The sequence below is a fragment of the Lichenostomus cassidix genome, chromosome 1 (assembly GCF_008360975.1).
Source record: "Lichenostomus cassidix isolate B80296 chromosome 1, HeHo_3.0, whole genome shotgun sequence".
NCBI classification, from domain to species: domain Eukaryota; kingdom Metazoa; phylum Chordata; class Aves; order Passeriformes; family Meliphagidae; genus Lichenostomus; species Lichenostomus cassidix.
This window is the reverse complement of record NC_139479.1, coordinates 10,050,286-10,075,671: the sequence shown is the minus strand read 5'-3', so window position 1 is coordinate 10,075,671 and position 25,386 is coordinate 10,050,286. Positions and strand designations below refer to the sequence as shown.

Below are 25,386 nucleotides of genomic sequence, written 5' to 3'. Positions count from 1 at the left end.
TGTCATGCAGCACTGACCTGCAAAGTAAGAAGCAATGATAATTTAAAAAAGCCCCATACCCGATGAATGTCATTCTGTTTCTGCACAGTGGGAAGATCTCCACCAATGGGTGCTTGCTGTTTTAATTCATCCTCTTTCAATTGCAGCCATGCCAGAAGTTCCTGAAGAGAGAGATGCAATCGCTTCCACTGGTCGGTACTGGCTTCCAAATGGGATCTGAAAGCATGTGTTGAATATAAGATAGATTCAGGCACAGTGCAAATAAAACCCAAAGAGTACAAACTTATTTACTGAGAAAGATCCCAGTGTTTCATTAACTTAATGATTTTTTAATAGCTTCAGTGGCTTTGAATTAGATTCTGGCAACACAGATTTAAATTTGGTTCCACAGTTCTGGCTTTTCTTCAAATCTCCTGATTTTTGTTTTTGATTGGTTAGGGTTTTTTTTTTTTGTTTGTTTGTTTCTTGCTTGTGTGTTTGGGGTTTTTTTTGGTTTTTTGGGTTTTTTTTTGTTTGTTTGTTTTTTTGTTTTATTTTTTTAGTTTTCCTCTTCAACAGTGAGTAATGGCTGTGCTGAATTGTCAGTCTCACTAGAAGTGCACAAATCTTATGCAGGACTAGCATGAGAAATGTAGGCATCACTTAGGAGTACTAGGACATTAATTAAAATGTAGAGAGTAGTTTTCCAACTCAATGAAGAGCAAGCATTTCTCTCAACCACTACATAAACCATTCAACTCACACAAGATTCATTCTCTTAGGTTTTAAAAATAAGAGAACCAATGACATTCTTAAATAAAAAAAAAAGTCATGAAATTGCTAAAGTCAATAGCATATTCATACATTATAGCCTAGCCAAAGGTCTGAGTATTTTGAACAGAGGTGTGAATGAACCTATTTGAAACACTGGGAAAATTAAAAGACAAAAAATCACTTTATGCAAAAAAGGTCTCCATCATAAGGACACTTCCTAAATATTTCCTCTGTATATGCATAAATGCGGTATTTTAATACTGGCATCAAGTACTGAGCTACTAAGTTTCAGCAACTGTTTTCTATGGCTGGACTGATAAAATCTTCAATTTTCTCTGCAGTGTAGATAGAAAGCACAGTAAAATTTTGTCTTTCTAAGCTTAATGAATAGGCTATTTTTTAATTGCTGGCTCAGAAAAAAGTCCTAATTCGCCTCCAGGTAACAAAAGAAATCCTCTTAGCAACTCAAACCAAAGGAGTATTACATAACAGTAAAGTGAAAAAAATGTACTGGGAAATAAAGACAATTTTTCTTTTATTTCATACATTTCTGCTTAAGTTCTAACTTTATTCATATAACATTTATCTTCTTCTACATTGATTGCACATAAAATCGTTCTCTTCTGACACTAAGAATTCTACTCCTACACCTAATATAGGATGGTCTATAAAGAAATGTGAAAAATATGGACTCAGCATTTTTGCAGACCTTATTACTTAGTTTGGATATGGAAATGGGGAATTGATGAAGGTAAGGAGAGTAGCATTTCTCTAAAATGCTCTATGAATCCTGTCTTCTTTCCAACCTCCTATGTCATATAATTAAAGTGGCAAGGAAAGAGAAGGGAAAGGCACAGATCAGCCACAGGCTGGCAGAAAGCTCAGCTGCTCTCAAAATATGAGAACTGATGGCAAATTTTCCCTTTTTTCAAACTTGAGTGCTACATGTGAGGGACACAGATAGACCAGGCCTTTTGATCTCTGCTTCCACAGGGCATCTGGGAGCTGGGGCAAAACTGCTTCACAGCAGGGGAAAACCAGTCCTGCAGGCAGTGAAGCCTAGAGAAGCCCCTGTGTGCTAAAAGATTTGGATTATATATTATGAAGAATTTATTTACTGTGAGGGCGATGAGGCACTAGCATTTATTGTCCAGAGAAGTTGTGGCTGCACTTCTCCCTGCCTCCCCAGCTCTGGCTTTACGGGGAAAAAATGAAAAAAGAGTGACCCAAAGGAGTCTTGTTACTGCTGCTGTGTTCTGACCTTCCCGTCAGGTGAATTTTTTCCCAGAACCTGTCTTGTTCTGCTCTTCCTTCATCTTCAGGAATATATGTTTATGTATGCACACACTAGTGAACATTATATGCATACACTCACATATTTATGACTGTGTCCAAAATGTGCAGACAGAACAGATAACAGGAAAACAGTTAAAAAAGAGTTATTTATAAGAAAGAAAGTGTTTATGAGGATAAACTGTGCTGACATATCAGAATGAAAGAAAGGGAATAATGGAAATGCACTTGGCTTCTCTTTAGTATCTACCATATATCTTAGCTAATGCATTTAGAAAGGAATGCCCACCCAAGTCGATTCATGGCATGGGTCTTCTGTTTCAGCAGACCAAAACTTACACTAAATAAAGACACTTCTGGGACTGGTGCCTGGAGAACATTTCATAAGTCTTCTCTAATCCCTCTTTTGTGTAAGCATTGGTAGTCATGATGAAATCCATTCCATTCTGTACTATGGATAGAAAGAGCTCCAAACAGGCAAATTTGGAATAATCTTTACATTTAGTCTGGTGGTGTCGTGGTTTGATCAGCACAGGTGGGCAGCAAAACTTAAACTGAATGTCTGAGAACTTAGGGATTGTTTCTTATCCTGATCAAAAAGTTGATGAAGACCTTAAGCCTTTTATAGGAAGCAAATATTTTAGAGAGGAGGTTTGTTGCTTTGAATGTGTAATGCAGGAAGTCACTGTGATATAACTGCTTCTGAGGTTTACTGCTTCTGACTCAATTAAGGACAGTGATACATTAAACTGGAAAAAGTTAAAGACAGAAAGTCCCATATATTTAATTACTGATATTTGGACAACTGACTATTTATTTATTTCTACCTCAAACATCACTGCATTTGAGCAAGTTAAAGGGTATAATGCATGTGAAGAAAAAAAAATCTCAGACACTGTGAAGAATTTTATCCCTCTTTTGCCCCTTAGAAGAAAAAAAAAAAGGAGGAATATGTCTCTTTTTCTTTAGTTACTAGTATCTTTTCAACATCACATCCTTCATTTATTTTTAATGATTAATGATATGAAGATAGCTTTTGTCATTACACAGCCTGACTCCCTCAGGACCTAAGCTGAAAAAAAGCTAATATTTCATACAATACTTTGGAAAACACTTCTGTCTTTTGCTGCCCTCTGAACTTCCACCACCACACAGCAAGTGAAATGTGTGTGAAAATGAAAAAAATGCCCAAGACTGAGATGGGTTGCCTGTTGTAAAAGTCATATTTCTGAAGGAAAGCTTCATGGACAATTTCTTTTGAAATGAAATCTTCAGTCCATTGAAGTCTAAATGAACACTTGATAATTTGTAATGTTACTATTTATTATATTTTTCCTTGCAAGCTAAAGTGTTTCCTCTCATGATACTGCCTATGGATTTCTTTACCCCTAGACTTTATTTAGCAATTCTGTCCACTCTCCTGACAACAGTTAAAACTTTAAATAATTTGTCTTCTCATTTGCAAGGCTATTTTTAGTTTTGCGCTGGAAATAGCAGGCTTTAAAATAAAGCTTATCATAAATATTGGTTATTTAATCACTTTCTTTCATGAATCACTGATAAGTCATACCCAGTTCTAGAAAAAGCCTACATTTATAGGGGGTACACTTACTGTTTAAACACAGTAATCTTTCCTTCTGTAATTACAAAACTTCATCATATGCCTCAAATCCTAATCCTCTACTATAATTTTCACACCAAAAAAACTAATCTTACAAAGCTAAGCCAACATTCAAAGTAGCACAATTAATTTCAAAACAGACAAAAATAATGCTAACAGAAACAAAATTTAACCTTTTTACTTGAAAACTGTAGCATTCCATATAATACACCAATGGCAGGCTTTTGCTTAGGTTCAGGTCCTACCTAATGTTTAGAGATTTCTTCCTAAGTTCACTCCATCTGAGGTTCATGTTATCCAGACGTTTCTGCAGCAGGGTTGCATCCTCAGAGCCTTCCAGGGACCTCAGGATTTTCTGCCCGTTTTCATCCAGGTTGTGAAAGATGTCAGTGTGAGCATCAATTTCTGCCTGTAGCTCCTGTGGAAGCAATAGAAAACAATATATCTGATTTCTCAGAAAAATCACAGAAACGAGGATCTGTCAAAAGACTGGGAAAATCCTCAGTGCAGCACAGAGCACAGGTTTTGATGACTCCTTTCACGACAATATCATGTCCTGTGTACACAGCCATGTTTCCCTTTCACCTGAAGGCCATTTGCACTGAATATGACCTTTTTTCCATACAGAGCATACCAAACAAAATTTAGAAAGCTAATTACTGTGAAGCTATTTACTGTGCTGAAGTGGGAAAAACAAAGCCATACAAAATCCTCAGGATCTCAGGTAAACCTGACCTTCACATGGTATGTCTTCCTGTGCAACATTCTCAGTTTGAGCTGGGGACTGCAACACTGCTCCTGCTGCATGGCAACTCCAAGGAATCGAGGCGTCTGCAGCAGGCAGGCTTTAAAATGCCAAGTTCACTTACATTCTGTTGACAGAAGGCATTTTGGAGCGCGGGCCTCAGCAGTCAATAGCAATAAACAGCCACTTTGTGCTGTAGCAAAACACTGGTCAGGGCCATGGCTGTAGGAGGGCTTGAGAATAGCAAGGACCTAGAATATGCAACTGGCAGCTCATGTTGAACAGCCAACTTTTCTTATCGCCTCGTAACTGCAGGCCAGCTCTAAATTTTGAATTCATTTTTTCCCCCTCATTTTTAGCACGGCTGTTTCTGCCAAAAGAACATTCTTTAGAGAGCTGCCTGGTACCATCATTCCTGCCTGCCCACACACTCAATGCAGCCTTTGTCCCCTGGCTGCCCTTCCCCAAGACGTTTGCATGCTGCAGCTCCACAAGGTCAGATTCATTTGCAGAGAACAGCAGTTGAATCAAGGTCATGAAATAGAATAAAAATAATAATAATAATTTCAACACGTACATGAAAGAGCATACATGTGCTCTCTATGCAGCCACGTTCGCACAAAAGTACTTTCAAACAAAGAAGCACACAAAGACACAAAGAAATAATGAACAGTGAATAAAGCTCCACATTTTCTCCTGGGATGCTGGGGCACTAAGATTTCTGGTGGTGGTTTCTTGCTGCCTGAAATGGGAGTGCTAGGGATGAAGTGGGGAAGAGGAAATGGTTTATGGCATTTGAGAGAAAGACCTAGCACTAACTGGGTTACTAACTGAGAAAGACCCAGCACTAACTGAGCATCACAGATAGTCCCCAATGGAAGTTTGTTGCAATTTTCTTCAGAAGAATGACTTTGAAGGAGGGGAGCACACAATCTATTTGGTGTGTTCTTAATTGAATTGGTTTCATTTGATATTTTAAGTGCAATGTTAGCTGCACTGAATGATGAGTAGATTGTCCTTGTTCACCTGCTGCTGTTCCAAATGTCCTTAACTGGATACCTATTGCTTTCACAGCAATGAGTAGCACAATATTTGGGGAAATTTTAAGGTGGGATAGCAATGTATGGGTGCAGTGTAAGAATTCTTCTCCAACTACTTTACTTATCTATTGTCATTCAAGCAGTAAAGTACTTAGGAATGAGTTTGATGTACATCAGAGCTAACTTTGCAGAATGCAACTGTATTATAAACGTCGTATTTATTTATTGATGTTCAGGGAATTTATATTTTTTTAAATGACATGATTAAGGTACAAAAAATTTACAATACTCCAGGTATTAATGTCTTTACTTGAAAATTTGTATTTTATTTCAAGTCTAAATAATGCTAGCTTCAGCTTCCAGCTCTGATACTTTAGTTTTCTTTGCTTGAATGAAGAATACCCTATTACCAAATTGCTTTCCTTCCATGCATGCATTTGGAGATATTATTTTAACTAGGTTAAGTACAACTATAGTGATGTAAACAGCTGAAACAATATGTAAAAAAGGATAAGATTTACAGTGAAGAAGTTAACTGTTAATGTCTGTATAGTTCTAAGGGCCTTCTACATTTAAATAACAATAAATCTACTACTGGATGAAAGAATTATATGTACTACCTGTTGCACAAACTTTTTAGTTTTCAGAGTAGTGATGAACTTACTGAACTTACAAACTTGTTCCTTTTCCTTGGCAAGAACATGTGCCATGAAACATGTTGAACAACTACTCACAGTAGGAAGCTGTCAAACCTATGCCCTCTTGGTGTTTTACCACACATACACTCACAGCATTATATAAGACAAATTTTTTTAAAGAAAAACCTTTCCACATTTTTCTTGTGTTTAGAAAATGTGTCTCATAGTCTACACATTCTGTGTTTTTCTCCTGACATGTACATAATTCTAAAAATAAAAGCAAGCCACATCTTTTTTTATTTCAGAATACTACATAGCATCACAATACATCCGGACAGTTAAGAGGGCAATGAATATGAAAAGCAAAGTATTGTTACCAAAAGCTTAGTATTCAAGGTTTTCCTTATTCCAAATTACTTGTATATATTACAAGTGTACTGCACTTCTTCTAATGCTCCCAGAAGTAGTTTATTGCAGCTATGCAGGAAGCCTACACCAACAAAGAAACAAGACAACGAAGATATTTACTCCATTTAGGTTGGTGCATTTCAGAACCTTTCCTTGTGACACTTACACATCCCATGAGAAGCAGAGAGCATATAAGAAAAAGATCTATACACCTTTTATTTGTTTTCTGAAATCATTAAATCCACGTTTCAAAAACACAATATGAACTAGATTCTTTTTCTTGACAACAACAAAGCAGGAAGATCTATTCAATCTCAAAAATTGCTAAAATATTTGCAAAAGTATGATGCCATTACATGTCATACCAAAAAGCATAGCATATAGACTAAATATGTATTATTTATTGCACTTTCATATTTTCCAATGTGTTCAAACACATCGAAAGACTACAGAGGATAAAAAAATCAATACTGGTATAATTCTACTGAGTTACAGTTGGAGTGCACACTGCATTTTTGCTCCAGTTGTTATTACTGAGACTATGTTGAAAAAAGATTGGCTATCTGCTCTTAAGAGCAGAGAGCAAAACAAAAAGCATCTTTTTGATCACAAGTTACTGCTAAGAGTGAGCTGAACCCCCTGGGAAGAACTGCAACTCCATTAGGTGCTGAGTGAAATCCTCATTTATTAAGAAGAATTGTACAGTTAGATGACAAAAGGCACCATAATATTTGTTTGTAGAAACTTAGCTGAGTAGCTATTGGAGGTTTCTACACATTTTAAAAGTGTGTACTTAGATTATTTTATTATATACAATAAGTGTGCAACTAAGATGAAGAGGTAGAGTGATGAAATACATTTCATATTGAGGAGAACAATCTTGTTGGACAAAAAAGGATGAGGAAATTTGCTCTGCCTGTTTCACTTCTGTTCTGAGCCCTTTAAACCACTGTGCATGATTTCAGAGAAGTACACTAAGGTGGTAAGTGAGCACACCCAATGCTGCCAAAAAGCTAGGGGACTGATATATTTCTCACTTGCTCAATTCAGTTGTTTCCCTTTGGAATTACTGCTTCCATTCTCCATGGAATCCTCACGGCCCTAATTCTTGTGGTAGGCAGAAGAAATTCACCTGTGGCTCCACAGGGTTTAATTTACACAGAGCCCTGCTAAGAGCAGCTGAGCTGTCACTGTGAAATCCAATGCACTCCAAGTTCTGTTAGCTTCCACACAGCACAGCTCATCCTACAAGAATTCAAAATGGTTTGAGATACCTGAGCAGAAATAATTAATCAGTGCCAATATCCTTCATATCCCACATGCATTACATAGACATGACATATAAAGGACACGACATGTGTCAAAATCTGCCACTATTTTGGCAATATATCAGAGAGGGATTGGTAGTCTGGAAGTAAAATGAAGTCCTAGAAAGAAGGAATTCGTTATATTTCTTGGACTATAGATGAGTCACACTAAAACATGGAAATCAATGCAGCACAGCTGACAAAACTTTTATCTCTTATACAAGGCAGAAAAAATTAATTATGCAATAATTTAAAGAAATTAAAGGACCCTAGTTCTCCTATATAAGCTCAGTTACACCCTTGCAATTGTGCTTTTTGTTTTCAGGGAAGGATTTTACATTTTCTAGATACTATTACACGCTGTGAATATAAATTAAATAAATGACATTAACTGAGGTATGGGGGCTCACAAAATTAAAGACAGCACCACCTGATTAAATAAAAGCAACACAGAAAGAAAAAAAAATTTACTGACAGTAAATAAAAAAAATTGTCAGCCTGCATAATAACATATGTGTATGTAAATGATCAGCTAGTAATACTTGTGTGTCTATAGCTCAGAAGTACTATACTGTTTGTATAATACAAATACTGAAATATCCAGAAAAGTGACCATTAAATTACTCAAAAGCAAAGGTCCTACACCTCTATAATCCCTCTCCATCTGTGTATTTTGCTAAACTAACAATCCTTTTCATGTTAACAGAGCATACTATATTTCACGTGAATAATTTTTGAAAAAAACAAACCATCTAAACATTTTAAATAGCTTAAATTAGAAGCATATGCTTTTTAAACCTCTTGCACTGTACAGAACATTTCAATAATGTAATCTCTTTCCTCCATTTTCCTTTTTCTCCTTTCTTCCTCTTTCTTTTTTATTCCTCCCACTTTAGCTTTTATTTCCCTTCTTCCCTTCCTCACTTCTTTGCTCCTCCTCCTCTTTCCCATCATCTTTTATTTTCTTCCCCCTCTTCTTTCCTCTTTAATTTTTTTCTTTCCTCTTTCTTTATCTTCCTTCCTTCCTTCCTTCCTTCCTTCCTTCCTTCCTTCCTTCCTTCCTTCCTTCCTTCCTTCCTTCCTTCCTTCCTTCCTTCCTTCCTTCCTTCCTTCCTTCCTTCCTTCCTCTCTTTAAAATACAAACTTCTGTGAGTAAAAGAACCTTATTTTTATGTTCTCTTGTGTTGATCTCAAAACTTCTCAAGAATATGGGTTTATTTCTGCTTTTATTTTCCACTCTTATTTGTTTTGCATTTGTATCATTACAGGTGCCTGGAGAAGGTTGAACTTACACACGTTTTCCAAACCAGGTTTTTTTTTGGTTGCTTGGTTTGGATTTGGTTTCATTTTGTTTTGTTTTGTTTGGTTTTGCTTTGCTTTTTTGTCTCTGCTCTATGGTCTAGAAGATGATAGAGTAGCTCTTAGAGCTCAGTGAATTTTTACTAGCCCGGGTGATCTGCTGGTTTAACCAAAAGAGGCTCCCCTTCAAAACTGTGGGGTTTGGGGATTTTTTGTAACCACCTTGTGGTTGCTACAGATGTGGCAAATGGAGGCACTGCCTCTATTTGCAACTCTGTCCAGCACAGTTTAGCACACCTAAGCAACTGGATTTCAAATTAATCATCCCACTTGTTTTCATTTAATTACATCTTAACTCCTCTAACTTTCTAATTCTGCCTGAAGCATAAACTCTATGTGAGGGTTCAGAGAGTTTGAGAGATTTTTTTCAGTGCTTTTTTCAGCTGCACACTCCAGCAGCCTTTGGAGGCACAGAGATCCATGCACACAGCACTGCTCTCAGGATCACAGCTTATTCTTCTGTCTGCCAGGCAGAGGAATAGTTTTGTGAGCATTATAGTTCTGGAGATGTTGAATAAGGGCTACAGCACAACAAGTTGAATGCATTTTAAGCACCTGAGTGATAGATTTGGTGCAAGGTGCACTAGATTTTTTCTTTTGTTTCTGGAAAAAGAAAGCCAGTTTGCAGTAGGCTTTCTGGCAGTCTGTCCTTGTGAGATGGTCCTTACCATCAAAGCATTTGAACAGAAAGAAATGTATACATTTCTGAAAGAGAACATTTATATCTGAAGATGCTATGATTTAGATTAATGATGGAACAAACCAGTGAAGTATTTCCGCTGGTTTGCAAGGCATTTCTGGTCCATGGGAGTTCTCTCCTTTAAATGTCACAGTTCTTTTACCAACTGGTTGCTGGATTTGGGTTGGTTTTTTTTTTTAATTTTTATTCTCCCCATTCCTCCATCAAGCTTTTAAGTAATTTTCTCTCCCAGTCCATAAGCAAAACTTTTATTGAGTCTTAGAATGAGAGCATTCACTGAACAATTTACATAATGATAAAAACTTCTCAAATGAGATTTAAAATATAATTAAAGGGCAGAGTTACTGAGTAAAAAGCATTGTTGTGAAATGGCTATACATCATCATGCCAAGAAGCCTCCTATTCAGCTAGCCTATGGCATGACCCCAATTCCAGTCTAGTATGATTACATCTCGGAGTTTCATGCTAATGACTTGATTAAAAAGAACGATAAAAAGGTCTTTTCCATTGTGAAGATAAGCTTATGAATATAATTAAGGCACTTCTGGTTTCCCAACACATTTTTCAAGATAAAAAAGAGCAAGAGCCAGTCCTCTAAGAGAGAATCAAGTGCTGATGAATAGAAGCCAAAAGTATAAGTTTGCCCTGCAGAAAACAATCTGTGTAAGTTGCATCTATCATTGTTATGGTTTAAAATTCTACAAGTCCTAGAATAAAGATGTGACCAAACTTCATATTCAAATGCTATTTTCATCTAACAGAACATAAAGAAAGTTTTCTTTAGCAAGTTGGGCCCCGTTTTCAGAAAATACTATTTTTATGAACAGGCAAAAGAGCCTTCAATTTAGGCTATATTCAGATTGCAAGAGACTACATGGTGCATCTAAGGATGCAGCAATCTCTTGCTGACAGTAACTGCAAGGGCAATGTGGGCTTCTTGATTTCATTTACATTTACAAGGCTGCCTCTGCTTTGGAATAGTAACTCTTTAAGGTCATTAACAGAATCATTTGAACATATACTTGTCTCTAGTGTGCAGATATTTATTCACAGAACTGACTTTTTACCCATAGCACAAAGTCTTGTATTTCTCCCATGATCATAGTGAAATAATCAATTGTTTGAGACCTCTGGCAATTAATTTGTATTAAATTATTAGCTAATTCCATGTGTTTGGAAGGATTTTATGGATTTCTTGGATATATGTTTTGAAGACTGAGAAAAACCCTGCTCTCATTTACATGTATTGAAAATATGAACAAATACATGAAATAAAGAAAACAATGTTTAAAGAAACAAATCTTTCTGCATTCATAGTTTCATTTAGGATTTGATCTTTGTTTAGAAAAATATATTCTATTCTGATAATAGTAACTTTAATGGAAATTATTATTTTCACTTTTTGTTTACTTTTCTTGTCATTAAATCTAGGATGGAAACCCTAAATGGAAAGACATATTGTGCTAGTCTGAGGTCACACTGAGAAAAATCCCTTGTAGCCACAGCAATGAAGAACTTTTACTGCATGGTGTAAAATATAACTCTCATACGTATTTTACTAACATAGCCTGTACTCTCTTTCAGGCAAGCCAATCCAACAAAGCAAACAAAGCACATTTTTCAAGTAGGAGTTGCAAGTGTTCTGTGTGTCAGAAAATCAACCACCTCTACTGGGATGTCTAAGAATGGGCTTAGATATCTGCCTTTGAAAACTCTGCAATTGAGAGTTGAGCGAGTAGGAGGGAAACAGCATAAATGTGCATAGAATCATACCATTTTCTGAGAGCAAAACCATAAGGCACATTTTACAAACTCGCAGTTTTCTAGGTTGTAGAAGGAAATCTGCTCCCATCAAACAAGCACATCCCGACTCTCATACTTCAATGAACGTCTGATCCCATCCCACCTGCACATGCTGGCAGCACACTCACCCTGTCAATCTTTTGGCAATTTTTCTGCAGCAAAATAATCATGCTGCTACTTTCAGTATGTCTATTTTTTCCTCTCCCACTTTCCAGAGATCAAACAGTAACAGCACAAAGAGCATCTTCCTCTACAGAAACATTTACTTCCCCTTAGTTACTCAGGCGAGGTCTTTGAGTCCTGCTGGATGGTTTGAAGAGCATTTGCCTCTATTAATTCTGATGAGATTTCAGGCTTCAGATTAATACTGATTTCCTTTTACAACACAGAGCTGGAAAGGCTGAACTACACAATTATCTCTAAATCTGGAGAAAAAAAATCTTATGAAAGAAGAAAGACAGTTTTTTTTCTCTTTCACTAGCCAATAGTGAAAAATACCTGATATCTGTTAATTCTAAATGACCTTTCCTAGAATAAAAATTATTTGTACATACAGAACTGTACAGTTGTTTCATAGAAATGATACACCGACATGTAACAATAATGTATTTCATATTTTAAGACTTATGGAGTTCATATCTACTTTTATCCTTGCCAAAATACAAAAACATATACAATCCTATTTCAGATACTTAAAAAAAAAATTGGAGGCATTATATATTTACAAGAAATTATTTCTGTTCTATGCATTATCCTAATTCCATCACAAATAATTTTTGCAATCTTCCTTCATTAAAAAAAAAATCCTGACATTTTAAGATTTTGTTGGTAACATTGTTGATGTCTGGAGAAAAATAATTGGTACGCCAGTTTCATAGCATGATGCTCAATTAATTAAACAAACACAAAATTTTATTAAAGGAGAAAAACACATAACGTAAAGCAAAAACTAGAGGCCTCATATGTTACACATTATTTCAACTGATTCAAACAGAAAAATAACTATAATGGTTTTAGGACTCCTTTTAGAACGAGTTTTTATTGTTCCAAAGACAATGAGATTTCAATTAGGAATTTATACTATTTCAGGTGGTCCTCTCTACCAGCATGCAAGACTCACTGCAATTAATTGTTCTTAATCAAGGACAGATTATTTGGGACCCAGTGGGCATTTTGCAAGAGGCAATGTGGCAAAAGCTCCAGTGCTTGTGCACATCCTTGTGTCAAATGCTCCCTACTGGAGTTGTCCCGAGGAAGGGCCAGGAAGGGAAGGCAGTTGGGTAGTATAAAGGAAAAAAGTACACTTCATCTGGATTTTCTATGGAAATCCAGGTCATGCTAGTGTGGCCTCAGGATCTTCTGACTCCCTAGGTTTTAAGCAAGAGACGCCAGTAAAGTTGCCACAGAGAGAAATCTGTTGTGCAGCAGCCAAGTGTTGTCAAAGTCACTTTAACAATTGATGTTGGCTGCTCCTGTCACAACACAACAGAATTCACCAAGTGTTGCTCAGTTTACTCATTAACTGCAAACATGAGCTGGGTTTAAAATGCCATGAGGAAAGTTAGTTTTAGCTTTCTGATGATGTTTAGACCTCAAGCCTGCTCAGTATGAGGGACACCAAGTGTTTAAACACCTGGTGAGAAGGCAAGCTGCAGAAAGGAGCTGTTACCAACTGCAAGGTCTGGTGGGGAAGGTGATGCTCAGCCTCCCTCAGTGGCCTTTTCCTTCTGACCCTTGAACCCCAAACCCTCAGCTGCCTGCTCACACCATCACTGACCACAGGGGCTTCCACCTTTAAACCTGTGCTGTGCCAACACCCCAAACTCAAGCTGAATTAAAATGCATAGCACTGCTTCTGGCTGTTAACTTGTTGTTGCTATCCTACACCCTGAGGTGTTTAACCATTCAGACTGCCATTGTACTGGAGAGCTGCACTGGTGAGGAATTTGACAGAAAGGTCCATTCTCATTAGCTTTCAGCTCTAAGAAGTTCCATAACTTAATGTTTTTCTAAATAACCACACCAGAATCATGTTCTGCATGGTTTATTTTAGGTGTTTTAATAAAGTGTGTTGACTGTCTTGAAATAAGCAAATAATTGGCAAAAGTTCAGCATCTGAAATAAGAATACATTTTTAACAAAATCCTTCAAAATAGCAACTTTAACTATCATATTGATTGGTCTCTCTGTGCCAATCTAACCATGTTTTGCTGCAGCCAGAAATCAAAAGCAAAATTGAACAGAATTCCTGTATCAAGGGATCTCTGAATAACATTTACATTACGACAGTAATTATTTGGTATTTTCTTGGATTTACTAGCAAAATGAATGTACTCCCACAGTAAATACAGTATCAGATTAAAATGATAAATGTCACTGAAAAAAATAATGAGATCACCAGCAAATTCTGACATGACATAATCTTGTATCTTAACATATTTTTTTTAGGAGACCAGTTATTTGGGAGCGAAAATTAACTTCGGTTCATGTTTTTCAGTTTGACATTAAAAAAACCCAATTAATTCAGATCACTGAGTTTCTCAAATCCACCAATTGAAAAAATACATTTGTTCCTTCTATCTTTCCTTCATTCCAGCAAAAGAGAAATAATTCCACTATCATAATAAAATTTAAATGATTTGAATTCAGAGATCATACTGGTGAAGTCATGTAAGTGTTTTCATCTAGATCTAGAGAAGAAAATTAGCTCCAAGATCCAAAGCCAAAAAAGGTAAGAAAAGTGAAATGAAGATTTTTGAACTTCAGCTATAGTTACTATACTTGGTACCAATGAAGAAACAGAAGTGACCATACAGTAACAGAAGTGACCATACAGTAACAGAAGTAATGGAGCAAATATATATGAAATTAAAAGAAAACAAACAACAAACCAAAGCAAAACCACCCTTCCCATCTAAAATCAGACTGTTTAAATTTAAAGAAGAACTCAGGGCTTAGATATGGTCTCAGAAGACAGAGCATGCTCTTGTCAGTAAGCTAATGCATCAGGCAGATCTTAAATACTGCAGGAAATTCATGTATTCCTCTTTAGGTTTCTGCAGAGATCAGATATGCCTCTTCTCCTACTGTCACTCCAAAGTATGCCATCCAGTCCCAGGTTTATACCCTGGAATTGCTTTTATAGCTATTCAGTCAAGATTACTTATCAAACATTTTATAAAGTGCTGACACAGGACACTGCAAGTACTTGGCTTCACTGCTAATCACATCAAAGTCACTCTCATATCCAGAAGTTTTTGATATGTTGTTGTCATTGGTCTTGATGATACACTAAATGTGACACAAACATGTGGCTGAGAGATACTTCTTCAGAAAACAGTTCATAAAATAACCCAAGGTCTCACATATTCATAAAATTCAGGAATACACTGGGAAACAGGGCTCCAATATCTCAGAAAGCTGAAGGCTTTGCTCAGCCATGCAGCCCAGCCACATTAGCCACATCACCCAAAGCTGAAAAAGGTTCTGAAGAACATTTCATAGGACTGCAGGCAATCTTGGAAATGACACTGTCAAAACCAACATATCAAATTGCAACAAAAGAGAACTGACTATCAGTTTATTGTTCATAATAAATGCTAACTACTACATAAGTAGAGACAAAGTCGAATTTTAATGAAAAAAAATGAAATGTAAAAGAGCGTTATTGTGAAAACCTGGCTTGCTGTAACTGTTTTACTCTCACAGCAGCTTTTGCAGCAACTGTACATACAGGAATGTACATGAATGGCATCCATGTAACACACCAAAGATACCAACAATGCCCTCTTTTGTATCAACCCTGCTGACTGTAGGCAGGAGAAGCAGGACAAGTTCAGTTTAAACAGGATTGTTGCCATCTGTAAATGGTCCTACCAGATTCTCTTCAGATTCAATCAGAACAAAACCAAGACACATTAAAAACAAACAAACAAACACATAAACCCCATATTTTATTTCATTCTAAAAAACCCCCATTTTGTTTATGCACACTGTGGTGGATTGACCCTGGTTGGATGCCAGGTGCCCTCCTTAGCTGGCTGCAGGAGAAGAAACAAAAGGCTCATGGATGAAGGTAAGGACAGGGAGAGATCACTCATCAGTTACCATCATGGGTAAAACAGACTTGACTAGGGAAAATTAGTTTAATTTATTATCAGTCAAACTCGATTAGGATAACAAGACATAAATTCAGCTCTTTAAACATCTTCCTCCCATTCCTTCATAAAATCATCAAATGGCTTGGGTTGGAAGAGACCTTTAAAGACCATCTAGTCCAACCCCTGTGCAATGAGCAGGGGTGTCTTTAACTAGATCAGGATGCTCAGAGTCCTGTCAAGCCTCACCCTGAACATTTCCAGGCATAGGGCTTCCAACCTCTGGGCAACCTGTTCCAGCGTTTCACCACCCTCATTGTAAAAAATTCTTCCTTACCTCCAATCTAAATCAACCCTTTTGGAAGCCACCTGGTAACTCCTCTGCTGTCAAGCCCTGGCCACATAAACCCAACACACACACTTGCTATTTCTCACATCTATCTGCATCAGGCTCAGAAAAATAAGCATCACTTTTAGAAAAAAAATTACTTTGCATTCCCTGGGGATTAGCACTCACTATTTGTACTCTGCATATAAAACAAATTGGTAGATTTCTTCATAGTTTTCTATGTAAATATATAATATTATATATATTAGCCACCTCCACCTGAAGCTGAGCAGTGGGACTACATTTTCTTTAGTTTTCCTTTTGCTGCCAGTGCACTCACTGAAGCCTCTGCCATTGCCCCTCACATCCCTCTGTGATGCCCTGATGATGTCCTGCGTCTCTTCCCTAGATGGTACAGTCTGTCACCTCCTGCTGCCACCTCCTACAACCACAGCCTCCAGTCTCCCACAGGAAAGGACACTGATGTCTCCCAGGAGACAAACCAGGCACCCAAAATGCACTTCCCTCAGGCTTTCTTTCTGAGCCAGAGCCTCTGAGGTACTGAGGACAGTTTTTTATCTGGTGTTGCTGCTCTGCTCTCTTCCAGATCAACCCCATCAGTGTGAAGGGTTTGATGCCTCTTTGCACCCCTGCTGCACTCACTGGTATGGAAAAGTGCTCATGACTTCTCTGCTACGAAGATGTTTTGGATCACACATCAAAACCATCTTCTTACTGAATAATTATGTTTTCTACAGCATCCACAGCAATTACTGCTCTCATGAAATTGTCAATTGCAATATATCATGTTCTGATTTCTAGAAAACTCTGCAAATTGTAACACCCACGGATTCCAAAAACTTTTGTACATTAAAAAGTGAATGAAGAAGAATGTGAGGAAATGATAACAGGGCTGTCTGGGTTACTGTGTAATATGAGTGATCACAGAGGGGTAGCTTCTACCTTTGTGTCAGGGAGTACAGTTTGCTCACAGAAACAAAACCAGGAGCTACATGTTCCCTATGGAAATATCTTTTTTCCTATAATCCTCTTTGAAGTATCACTACTGAGAGTGATAATTCAGGAGAGAATTAAAAAGACCTGTGTATGGATTTTAAGCCCAGAAACCTAAGCACAAAAGAAGAGGCACATTGTGTGTTTTCTATCTTTGAAAAAAGATACATTTCCTATCTTGTTAGAAGTGATGTAAAATTATTCCTATAACGATTGTATGCTAACAGATGCATATGAATTCCTAATAACAGGAAATTCAGGCTGGAGGTGAGGGAAGAGACAGAGAGAGAGAGAGAGTTGATAAAAAATAACTTATATCCCAGAAATGCTTTATGAAGTTCTAGGACATTTCCTTACCCCAGTGGAATGAGTATAAGAAATCCCAGAGATTTAAAAGACGGAATTAGGCAAACTATGGCTGAAACAGGATGAATGTAATATCCCTCAAGGCACTCATAGCAATAGTCACTGGTACACTATTCAGTGTAATGCCACTTACTATCTTCTATCTACACATATTTGACATATAATCAATTTTGTGTAGAAAAATATTCTCATGGCACAGATCTATTCATAACTGTGACAGAGTAATGTCACTATTCAGAAAATACTCCCTGAACAAGGGTTAATAATGCACCTGCAGCAGGCACTCATTCAGTGATTGGTCTCATTGAGATCAAAACTTCCTTTCAGATACATGTTTTTATCTGAAATACCTACAGTGTTAAACTGAAATTCAGATGATTAACATCAGTATAAGAAAACCTTTCTCTGTACAGTGAAAAGCTTACCTTCCTCTCTTAAGCATGAGAAAACTTCATGACTGACCAACCTCATAAAAGAGAAGGAACTTCCTGGATAAGGCAGCTTTCTCATTTATCTCACCTCCTTTACCACCGTACTTTTTATAAAATTAAGGAAAAAACAGTTGATCTGAAATTCAAATTTGAGAATTTGTCTGTAATCTTCTAACAACCTTTATACATTTGACTTGATAATAGAGAAAATTCAGAATTCTCTTTCCGCATCAGTGAGTTTTCTGAAAAAAATACCTTTTCACATACAGCGCTTCATAATCTAACTGTACCACTAAATGAAATACTGATGCTCAGCTTCCCAGTGGAGCTTTGTGTTCCCTTTGCAATCTTGCTGAAAGGCTGAAAACCAAACACTGACACTCAGAGTTCTGATGCCAGTTACTCAGCAATTGCGTCTGTTTGCCGAGGGCACACGCGAGTGAGGACAGACATGAGCTGCTGCTTAAACAGTATCTCAAGGGGATGCAGCCTTATAAGAAACAAAATGAAATAAAATAGTCTGTAGGAGGAAATTTCAGTAGCTGATGAAAAGGGAAATATGGTAAACCTTTTACATTTCCTCTTTACATTCATTTACTTGCCAAAGGACATGCTTGGTATGCAGAAGTTATCTTAGATTAAAGGAAATGAAAAAAAAAAACCACAACCAAGGAATGACTTTACAAGTCATATATTTGCATATCTGTTAAATAAAAACCGAGGCAAAAGGAAAGTGTTTTCCATAAACAAAGGTATGATCATCAGGAAATAGAATAACACCATCATCCTTCAAATATACCTATATACATGCCACAGCAACCATCTGCCAAAACGATCTTGCTGTCACAGTTAATTCCAAGAATCAGACACACACAGTCTGTTCAGCACAACACCAAGCTCTATGCAGATGGGATGTGAGCTTTGAAGCACAGCCTGCACTGATTTACCATCAACAGCAGGTGATCCCTAGGACCTCAAGACAGCATCCCAAACTCGGGGATAGAAAAATAACCATTGCCCAGGATTAGCTTTCTATCAATCAGTGGTGCTTTAATCCCTGTTGTGAAAACTATCAAATCAGAAGGATTAAGGATCTGCTCAAAAGGATACAAGAGCAGGAAGGAAAATGTTTGATGGGCACTAAACAGTCAAGCCAAGCTTCTGCAGGAAAAAGAGAATTCTCGGAAGGAACTGTGAAACTGAATGGACCAACTTTTCCCTGCTGTTCATACCAGTCCCTCAGGTTAAATCTGTCTGACAAACTCCCTCCTGCACAAAAGGCTGGCTTTAGAAGAGAGGCAGTACCCTGCCTGCTATTGCAATATGTCCTATTCTACCTTTGTACTAACTCCAAAACCTGAGCTCTCCCAGGATGTGACAGCTGTAGGCTGCCTGTTACAGAGGAGAACACCGTCAGGACCTGTGCAAGCCATCCTTCAGGTCTCCTGCAGGGCAATGCCAGCTTAAACCAAAGAAATCTTTTTCATCCCTGGGTAACCCAGAAAAGTCTCGGGTCTAATTCCTTTAAAACAGAAAATAGACTTCTATAAATTCCGTAGCAGGTCCTCTCTAAACAGGGACAATAAAAGCTTTAGTCTACTCTATATTTATTGTTCTACATAATCTGACTTTGCATGTCATCTTTATTTAAAGAGTATAATTAGTCTCAATACCATTCCTCAGTTATTTACAATGAATGTCAATGTTTTTATGTGACTGCATTCCCCAAAATTCATGTGGAAATATATACAATAATTAGAATGCTGCAGTTACAGGATTAGAACGATTTCTGGCAATGAGTGGTAAAACCTCAGCAACTTTGTTTCAAGAAAAAGCTAGACTTTTCAAATTCCCTTTGACTTGGAATTAAGCTAAGGCATTTTATTTTTAGTTTATTTCCTGAAGATTAGAAAGAGCATCCTGACAGCTAGCAAGTCAATGGCTCAGATATACCCCATGTGAAAAACATAGGTTAATTCAGATCTCTCTTAAAAAAAGTTAATTAAAATTACTATTACATTTTTTACAAGCTGACACTTAAATGAAGTTATTTGAAGTTATTACTAATTGCTAGGATATAGAAAAAAAGACCAAAATACCAACACAAAATAAAACCCAAAAAGGAGAGAGTGAAATTAAAAGAATACTATGTAGTACTCAGTTCTTTTTAACTGACCTATTTGGGGTACTTCAGACCTGGAAACTACTGTTCTCTGAGTTTCACTTGAAGTTATACTTGAAAATCCCACTCAGAATGAGACAGGAACATTTTATGAATGACTGACTTGGAGAGGCAACATAATTCAAATTTACTTTAATAATAATTTGTGACCAAAAAAAATTAAAAAAAAAAATCTGAGGAATTCTTTAGAACTGTTTAATTTTTACAACTTTTTATTTTTTACAAACCAAACAAACAGCAAGAGACACTGATGTGTTTCAGAAGTGAGACTTCTTTCACCTGTGATGGAAAAAATTATAAAATACTACTAATATGTAAGTTGTCACTGAAGTTATATGTTCCTGTAACAGAGCTCTGAGCTTGAAATATTTAATGATTAAGATCAGCATCATGTTGGGCTCACGGCCTTCATTAGTCATGAATAAAATTTTCTGGAATTTATAAAAACAGAAAATTAAGATCACTGAAGATGTAGCATCAGACAAATAACACTTCCATTCCACCAGCATGCCTTCCTGCAACTGCTCATGAAGTGTGGCCATCCCTATCTCACTAGAAAAAGGAAAACTCCTTTCAGAAGGATGCAAGCACAAATAGGAGGGGGTTTTATTGGGTTTTTGGTTTGTTTGTTTGGTTGGTTTTTTCTGATGAGTTGCACTGGAGATGTCCTTCAGTTTATTGACTCAGTGATTTTCCAATAATTTCCCAAGGAAACATAACTAAGAGAGAAAATAGTTTCTACCTTAATGGGCTCTCAAACCTAGGTTCTGAGATAGGCAGAGCTATTTTGCTCTTTCTACAAATGTTTTGTGCTCTTTTCCACTAAGTTTAAGTCCCAGGACTGGAGTTCTGGGATGGAGGACTCCAGGCTGTTAGGGGCCAGGCAGATGAAGGTCACACCTCAGGCAGGTAAGGGAGAGGTTTGACTGCACAGCTCTCACAGTGGGTGCTGTGTGGTTGACAGATTCTGGGTCAGTATTAGCTGGCTGGAAAACAAAGACGTTGTAGTGGATGCCTACTGTATCTACAGGAATAAAGAAGGAGAAGAAAGATAGTTGAGAATTAAAACACTGAAATATCCAAATGGACTCCTTTGGACAATCTGCAGCTCAGCACACCAGCAAAATCACACAAGAGAGAAAGGCAAAGAGCAAATTAGATAAAGCTTGTGATGTTCCATCACAGCCTAAAACAACCAGAATAAATCTATATTATAAGCAAACAGTTATCACATTTATAGAAAGAAGATTTATTTACAGCTTGGTAAGACCCTGTCTGGTAATTTTTTCCTGATATTTAACTTCTTTTTGTTTCATGATAAAACCACTTAGCTTCTACTGACCTCTTGTTTCACAGTAAACAATTTTTCTTCCATCTTCTTGCTTCACCCTTCAAACTTCATTGGACAGCTATTTCTTTTGTGGACCTTTCTATACCAAGTGGCAAAGGCTGAATGAAGTATAAAGTCTACAAGCCAGTTTTAATCAAACAGCAGTGCATGTTCCTGTCTTCAGAAATAGGATACTTACTGTGTTCTTTTTAATTGCCAATTCTGTAACTGTCAAATAACCAATTTTGTCTTGTCAAGTTTTGATCTTTTAAAAGCCAACCACTATCAATCCCACTTTTTTCTAAACACTTGCTCAGACCACTTTGTTTGCTGCTGTTCAATAGCAGTTACACACTTTAGTAACACAGCAGAAACTAATTTTTCTTTGTCTTTGTATCTCTTTGGGCATGGAATTGAAAAAATAATTAGAAAAAGAGAAAATTAATTCAACATATTTTATTCAGTATAGTTGAAGACACAAGGGAGTTTATGAGAAACTGCATTTGTTATCAATCTTTGAGGTTTGTCTTTTATGGAGAAAAGGAACTGAATTCAAGATAAAAAAGACTAAGTGCATCTAAACATAAAAAAACCCCAAAAAACAAACCAGTAAGGTTGCAGATAATAAATGGAGGTCAGCACATAAATCACTTAGCTTACTTCATTGTCTAAAGCAGGCTTAGCTTTATATGACAAGGATATAAAGAAATTATTTCTTAGAAGGCACTTTGTAGATCTTAGGCCCTGTAGCTTTGTGTGCTCTTCCAATAGCTTTAAAGAGTTAAATCTGTGTCTCTATGTGCATGCAGAAGTACTGATGACAAAAGAGGTAGCATGATGGACTTCTAACTCTCACAGCAGGAGTGGGTTCTTAAGCTTGAGAAAAAAGGAAATGAAAAAGGCAACCAACTGTCTTTTTTAATTACTAACATGTACAAGCTTCAGCAACAATTTTAATCTTACAGTTGCTTTTGGACTTTTTCTTCCCTGCACTATTTGGCAACTTATTGGAAATGCAAGATTTATTTTAAACTTCATTAAAATGTTCAAAAGAACATTTAGTGTTAATGTTGAATCTTAGCAATCTGTCCTGAAGAGCATTTGGAATATTTATTTACTTATACAAAACAGACAAATCCATATAGTTTCTGACACCATAGCTGACAGGTAGAAAAAATAGTAACAAGAACATTAAATTTTAGCAAGTACAGTTTTTAAAATACATGTGTATGGAAATAAATTTAAGAAAGCTTTGTACAGCTCGGAGAAGAAAGTTTTCTACTTTATAAGTGTCCAATGTGATATGTTCCTGCCTTGGATGACAGAGTTTCAGCTTGTTCATTCTTCTTAATTTGGGTTATCTATGTTCTCATCTTAAGTTTTTTTCACAATACAAAACTTTTTCAACTATTTCAATTATTTTCAAATAAAGCTCTGACAACTATCCTGGGCCTAATCCCGAGCACAAAATTTACTTCCTTAACAAATGTTTAAGATCAGGTTATTGTTTCAACTGATTTTCAAAATGTCTCCTTAAATTAGAGCTCCTTTTCACCACCAGCCATAATTTATACTCCAGCAACATCCAAACTGCATGTTGGAGGCAAGTAGGTACCCTGCTATAAGATTTATTAATAAACTCTCCCACATACAGCAACATAAAATATTCTATTTGCTTTCTTCCTCTAGGTAGCTCATAATTTGACTAATTTAAAAGCATGACACACATTGCAAAAGCATAATTCTGCATATTTTACTTGTTCCTTCTACCTGCAATGTGTAAAATACTCTACCAGAGTTCATGCTCCTGATCATTATAATGATATATTAGCCACAGATTAGTTGTCCTCACTTTACCATAGCAAGACTCAACACTGACAACTACTCACATCACTTTGGGCTTTGCCTTCCACATTTTTTCATATCTAGTTTCATTACTTAACTTTACTGCTGTAATGGTTTGGATTGCAAGGGGACCTTGAAGATCATCTAGTTCCAAACCCTCTGCTGTGGGGGCTTAGACACCGCTTAGACAAATTTTTAGAAGATTTTTTTTTCTCCCAAACTTCCTTATCAATAAAGACCCATTTTCTAGAAATGATCTGTATGAATATCACATCCCAAATTTTTATTCCTGTAGCCACCTGTGTCATAGAGCAGCAAAATCTTCCTACACCTGGAAGCAATGAATATCGTCACAACCCACTGCAGTTTCAGTCTCAGAATAGGGCTGAGTTTGATTAGATTCAACCCTTGATTTCCACATATCCTTAATAGGATTGCAAACCCCAACAGATAGATGTCATTCAAAAGTCCAGCCTCTCTCAGATATTCTCAAATGGAAACTTCCTCTCTGATATTCGAGGTGTTCCAAATCCACACCAGGACTTTTGCTGTTCAGCCACATATCCCTGGGAGGTTCTCAGCAGAGCTCCTCAACCACAGTAGTTCCCCCAAGAACCATTCCAAGCATAGCAGTTCCTTTATGTCCTTAAAATGGCTGCAAAGCCAAGAACCCTCAAGTTTTCCCAGCAGTCTCACACATTAAACTCTCTTTAAAATAACCCAAACAGCCAAAAGATTCCCTAATCCCAGCCAACAGGGGAGGTTGGAGGATGCATGAGTGCATTTTTTTAGGTCTGCAAAAAATAAAATCTATGCAGTTGAATTCAAGTTCTCAGCAAAGCTGTCACTCCCAGCAGAAATTTCTGCACATTTTTCTCTTGACTGTATTTTAGCCATTTGAAGTATTCTTTCTTTAAATAAGCCTCTGATCTTTTTTATGCCCACAAGATTCCACTGAAAGTTTCCAGCCTGAAGCTTTCAAAAACTTGCTGGTCTCAAGGAAATATTGTTCAAAGGGAGTCGATATGTTGGTTTTGTCCAGCTTTTTTCCTCAATGTGTTCTCCACTTCCACTGCAAAATCTATCTCTGTAAATGTGACAATACCACTTTTCTTCTCCACAGTTTGCAGGGATAAATCACCTTAGTTTAGATTAAATATGCAGTGACATCCTGTATATACTGTGCAGTTCAGTTTGCTTGTCTAAGTGCTTTCATCAAGGGCAGCACAGACAAAAATCCCAAATAACCTCTGCTCATGTGCTGTGTAGTCTCAAAGTATATGCACAGTAAGTCTGATGCAGCAAAGAAATGTTGGATTTACTCTGCAACTTATTGCATAAGCAACTATGCCTACTCTGGTTGTGTGTGAAAGGTGTAAGAATTTCTGAAAATGCTTGTGAACTGCAAACTAGAAATTATCTGTTACCTGTAATAGTCTTATTCCTGTGGCATTATTTCCTTGGAGCCACTTCTCACAGCTTCTGATAGTTTACCACACATGATTTACAGACAATTCAAAATGCAAGTTGAAATAAAACACGTTTTCAAAAGTACATACAATTCACAAAATAAAATGGGCATAAGCTTTGGATGGTTAGGTCCAATGGAAACAGACTATTTTTGGCAGCACATTAAAAATATGCCTTCAGATAGTTTATTTATGAGGTGATTCTGTCTGGGTATTAAATCTAAGATCACATCAATATGTATTATGGAGTAAACAAATGCCTTTATCAAAATTTTTTCTCACCATAAGAAGTTCAGAAACTGCAAATTTAGCCATTTGTATCATGGAGCAGTAAAATATTCTATGTTGTCTTTTTAAAAGAGATTCTGCCTACTTTTCATGGCTCTTGTTTCATATCAGTGCTATTTTTGATATCTTTGCTAAAGAATTTATACAAATAATGTCTTTCAGAGATTTAAATACTTATTTCTCTTGCTTGGACTCACATTTTTGTCCAGTATTGAATAAAATGAATAAAAAGACCTGAACTGGTAAAAAAAAGACCAGTCCAACAAACACCACCAAAAGCCCCTCAGAAACACAATGGTATTTCATTAAGAGACTGTAATGTTTATATGGTACAAATAGAATTGACTATTTAAGACTAAGTTTAAATTG

General features: G+C 36.8%; 1 protein-coding gene across 9 annotated transcripts in view; it reads right to left on the bottom strand.

Moving 5' to 3' along the window:
* Positions 1–25,386, bottom strand: part of DMD (dystrophin) — a 1,152,080-nt gene that overhangs the window by 198,129 nt on the left and 928,565 nt on the right. For all 9 annotated transcript variants that reach the window (XM_085049820.1, XM_085049818.1, XM_085049835.1 and 6 more), the window contains 2 exons: positions 3,913–4,085; positions 60–216 (listed from right to left, as the gene is read on the bottom strand). In XM_085049820.1, coding sequence (XP_084905946.1) covers positions 60–216; positions 3,913–4,085 — 330 coding nt within the window. The remainder of the gene's footprint in view (positions 1–59; positions 217–3,912; positions 4,086–25,386) is intronic.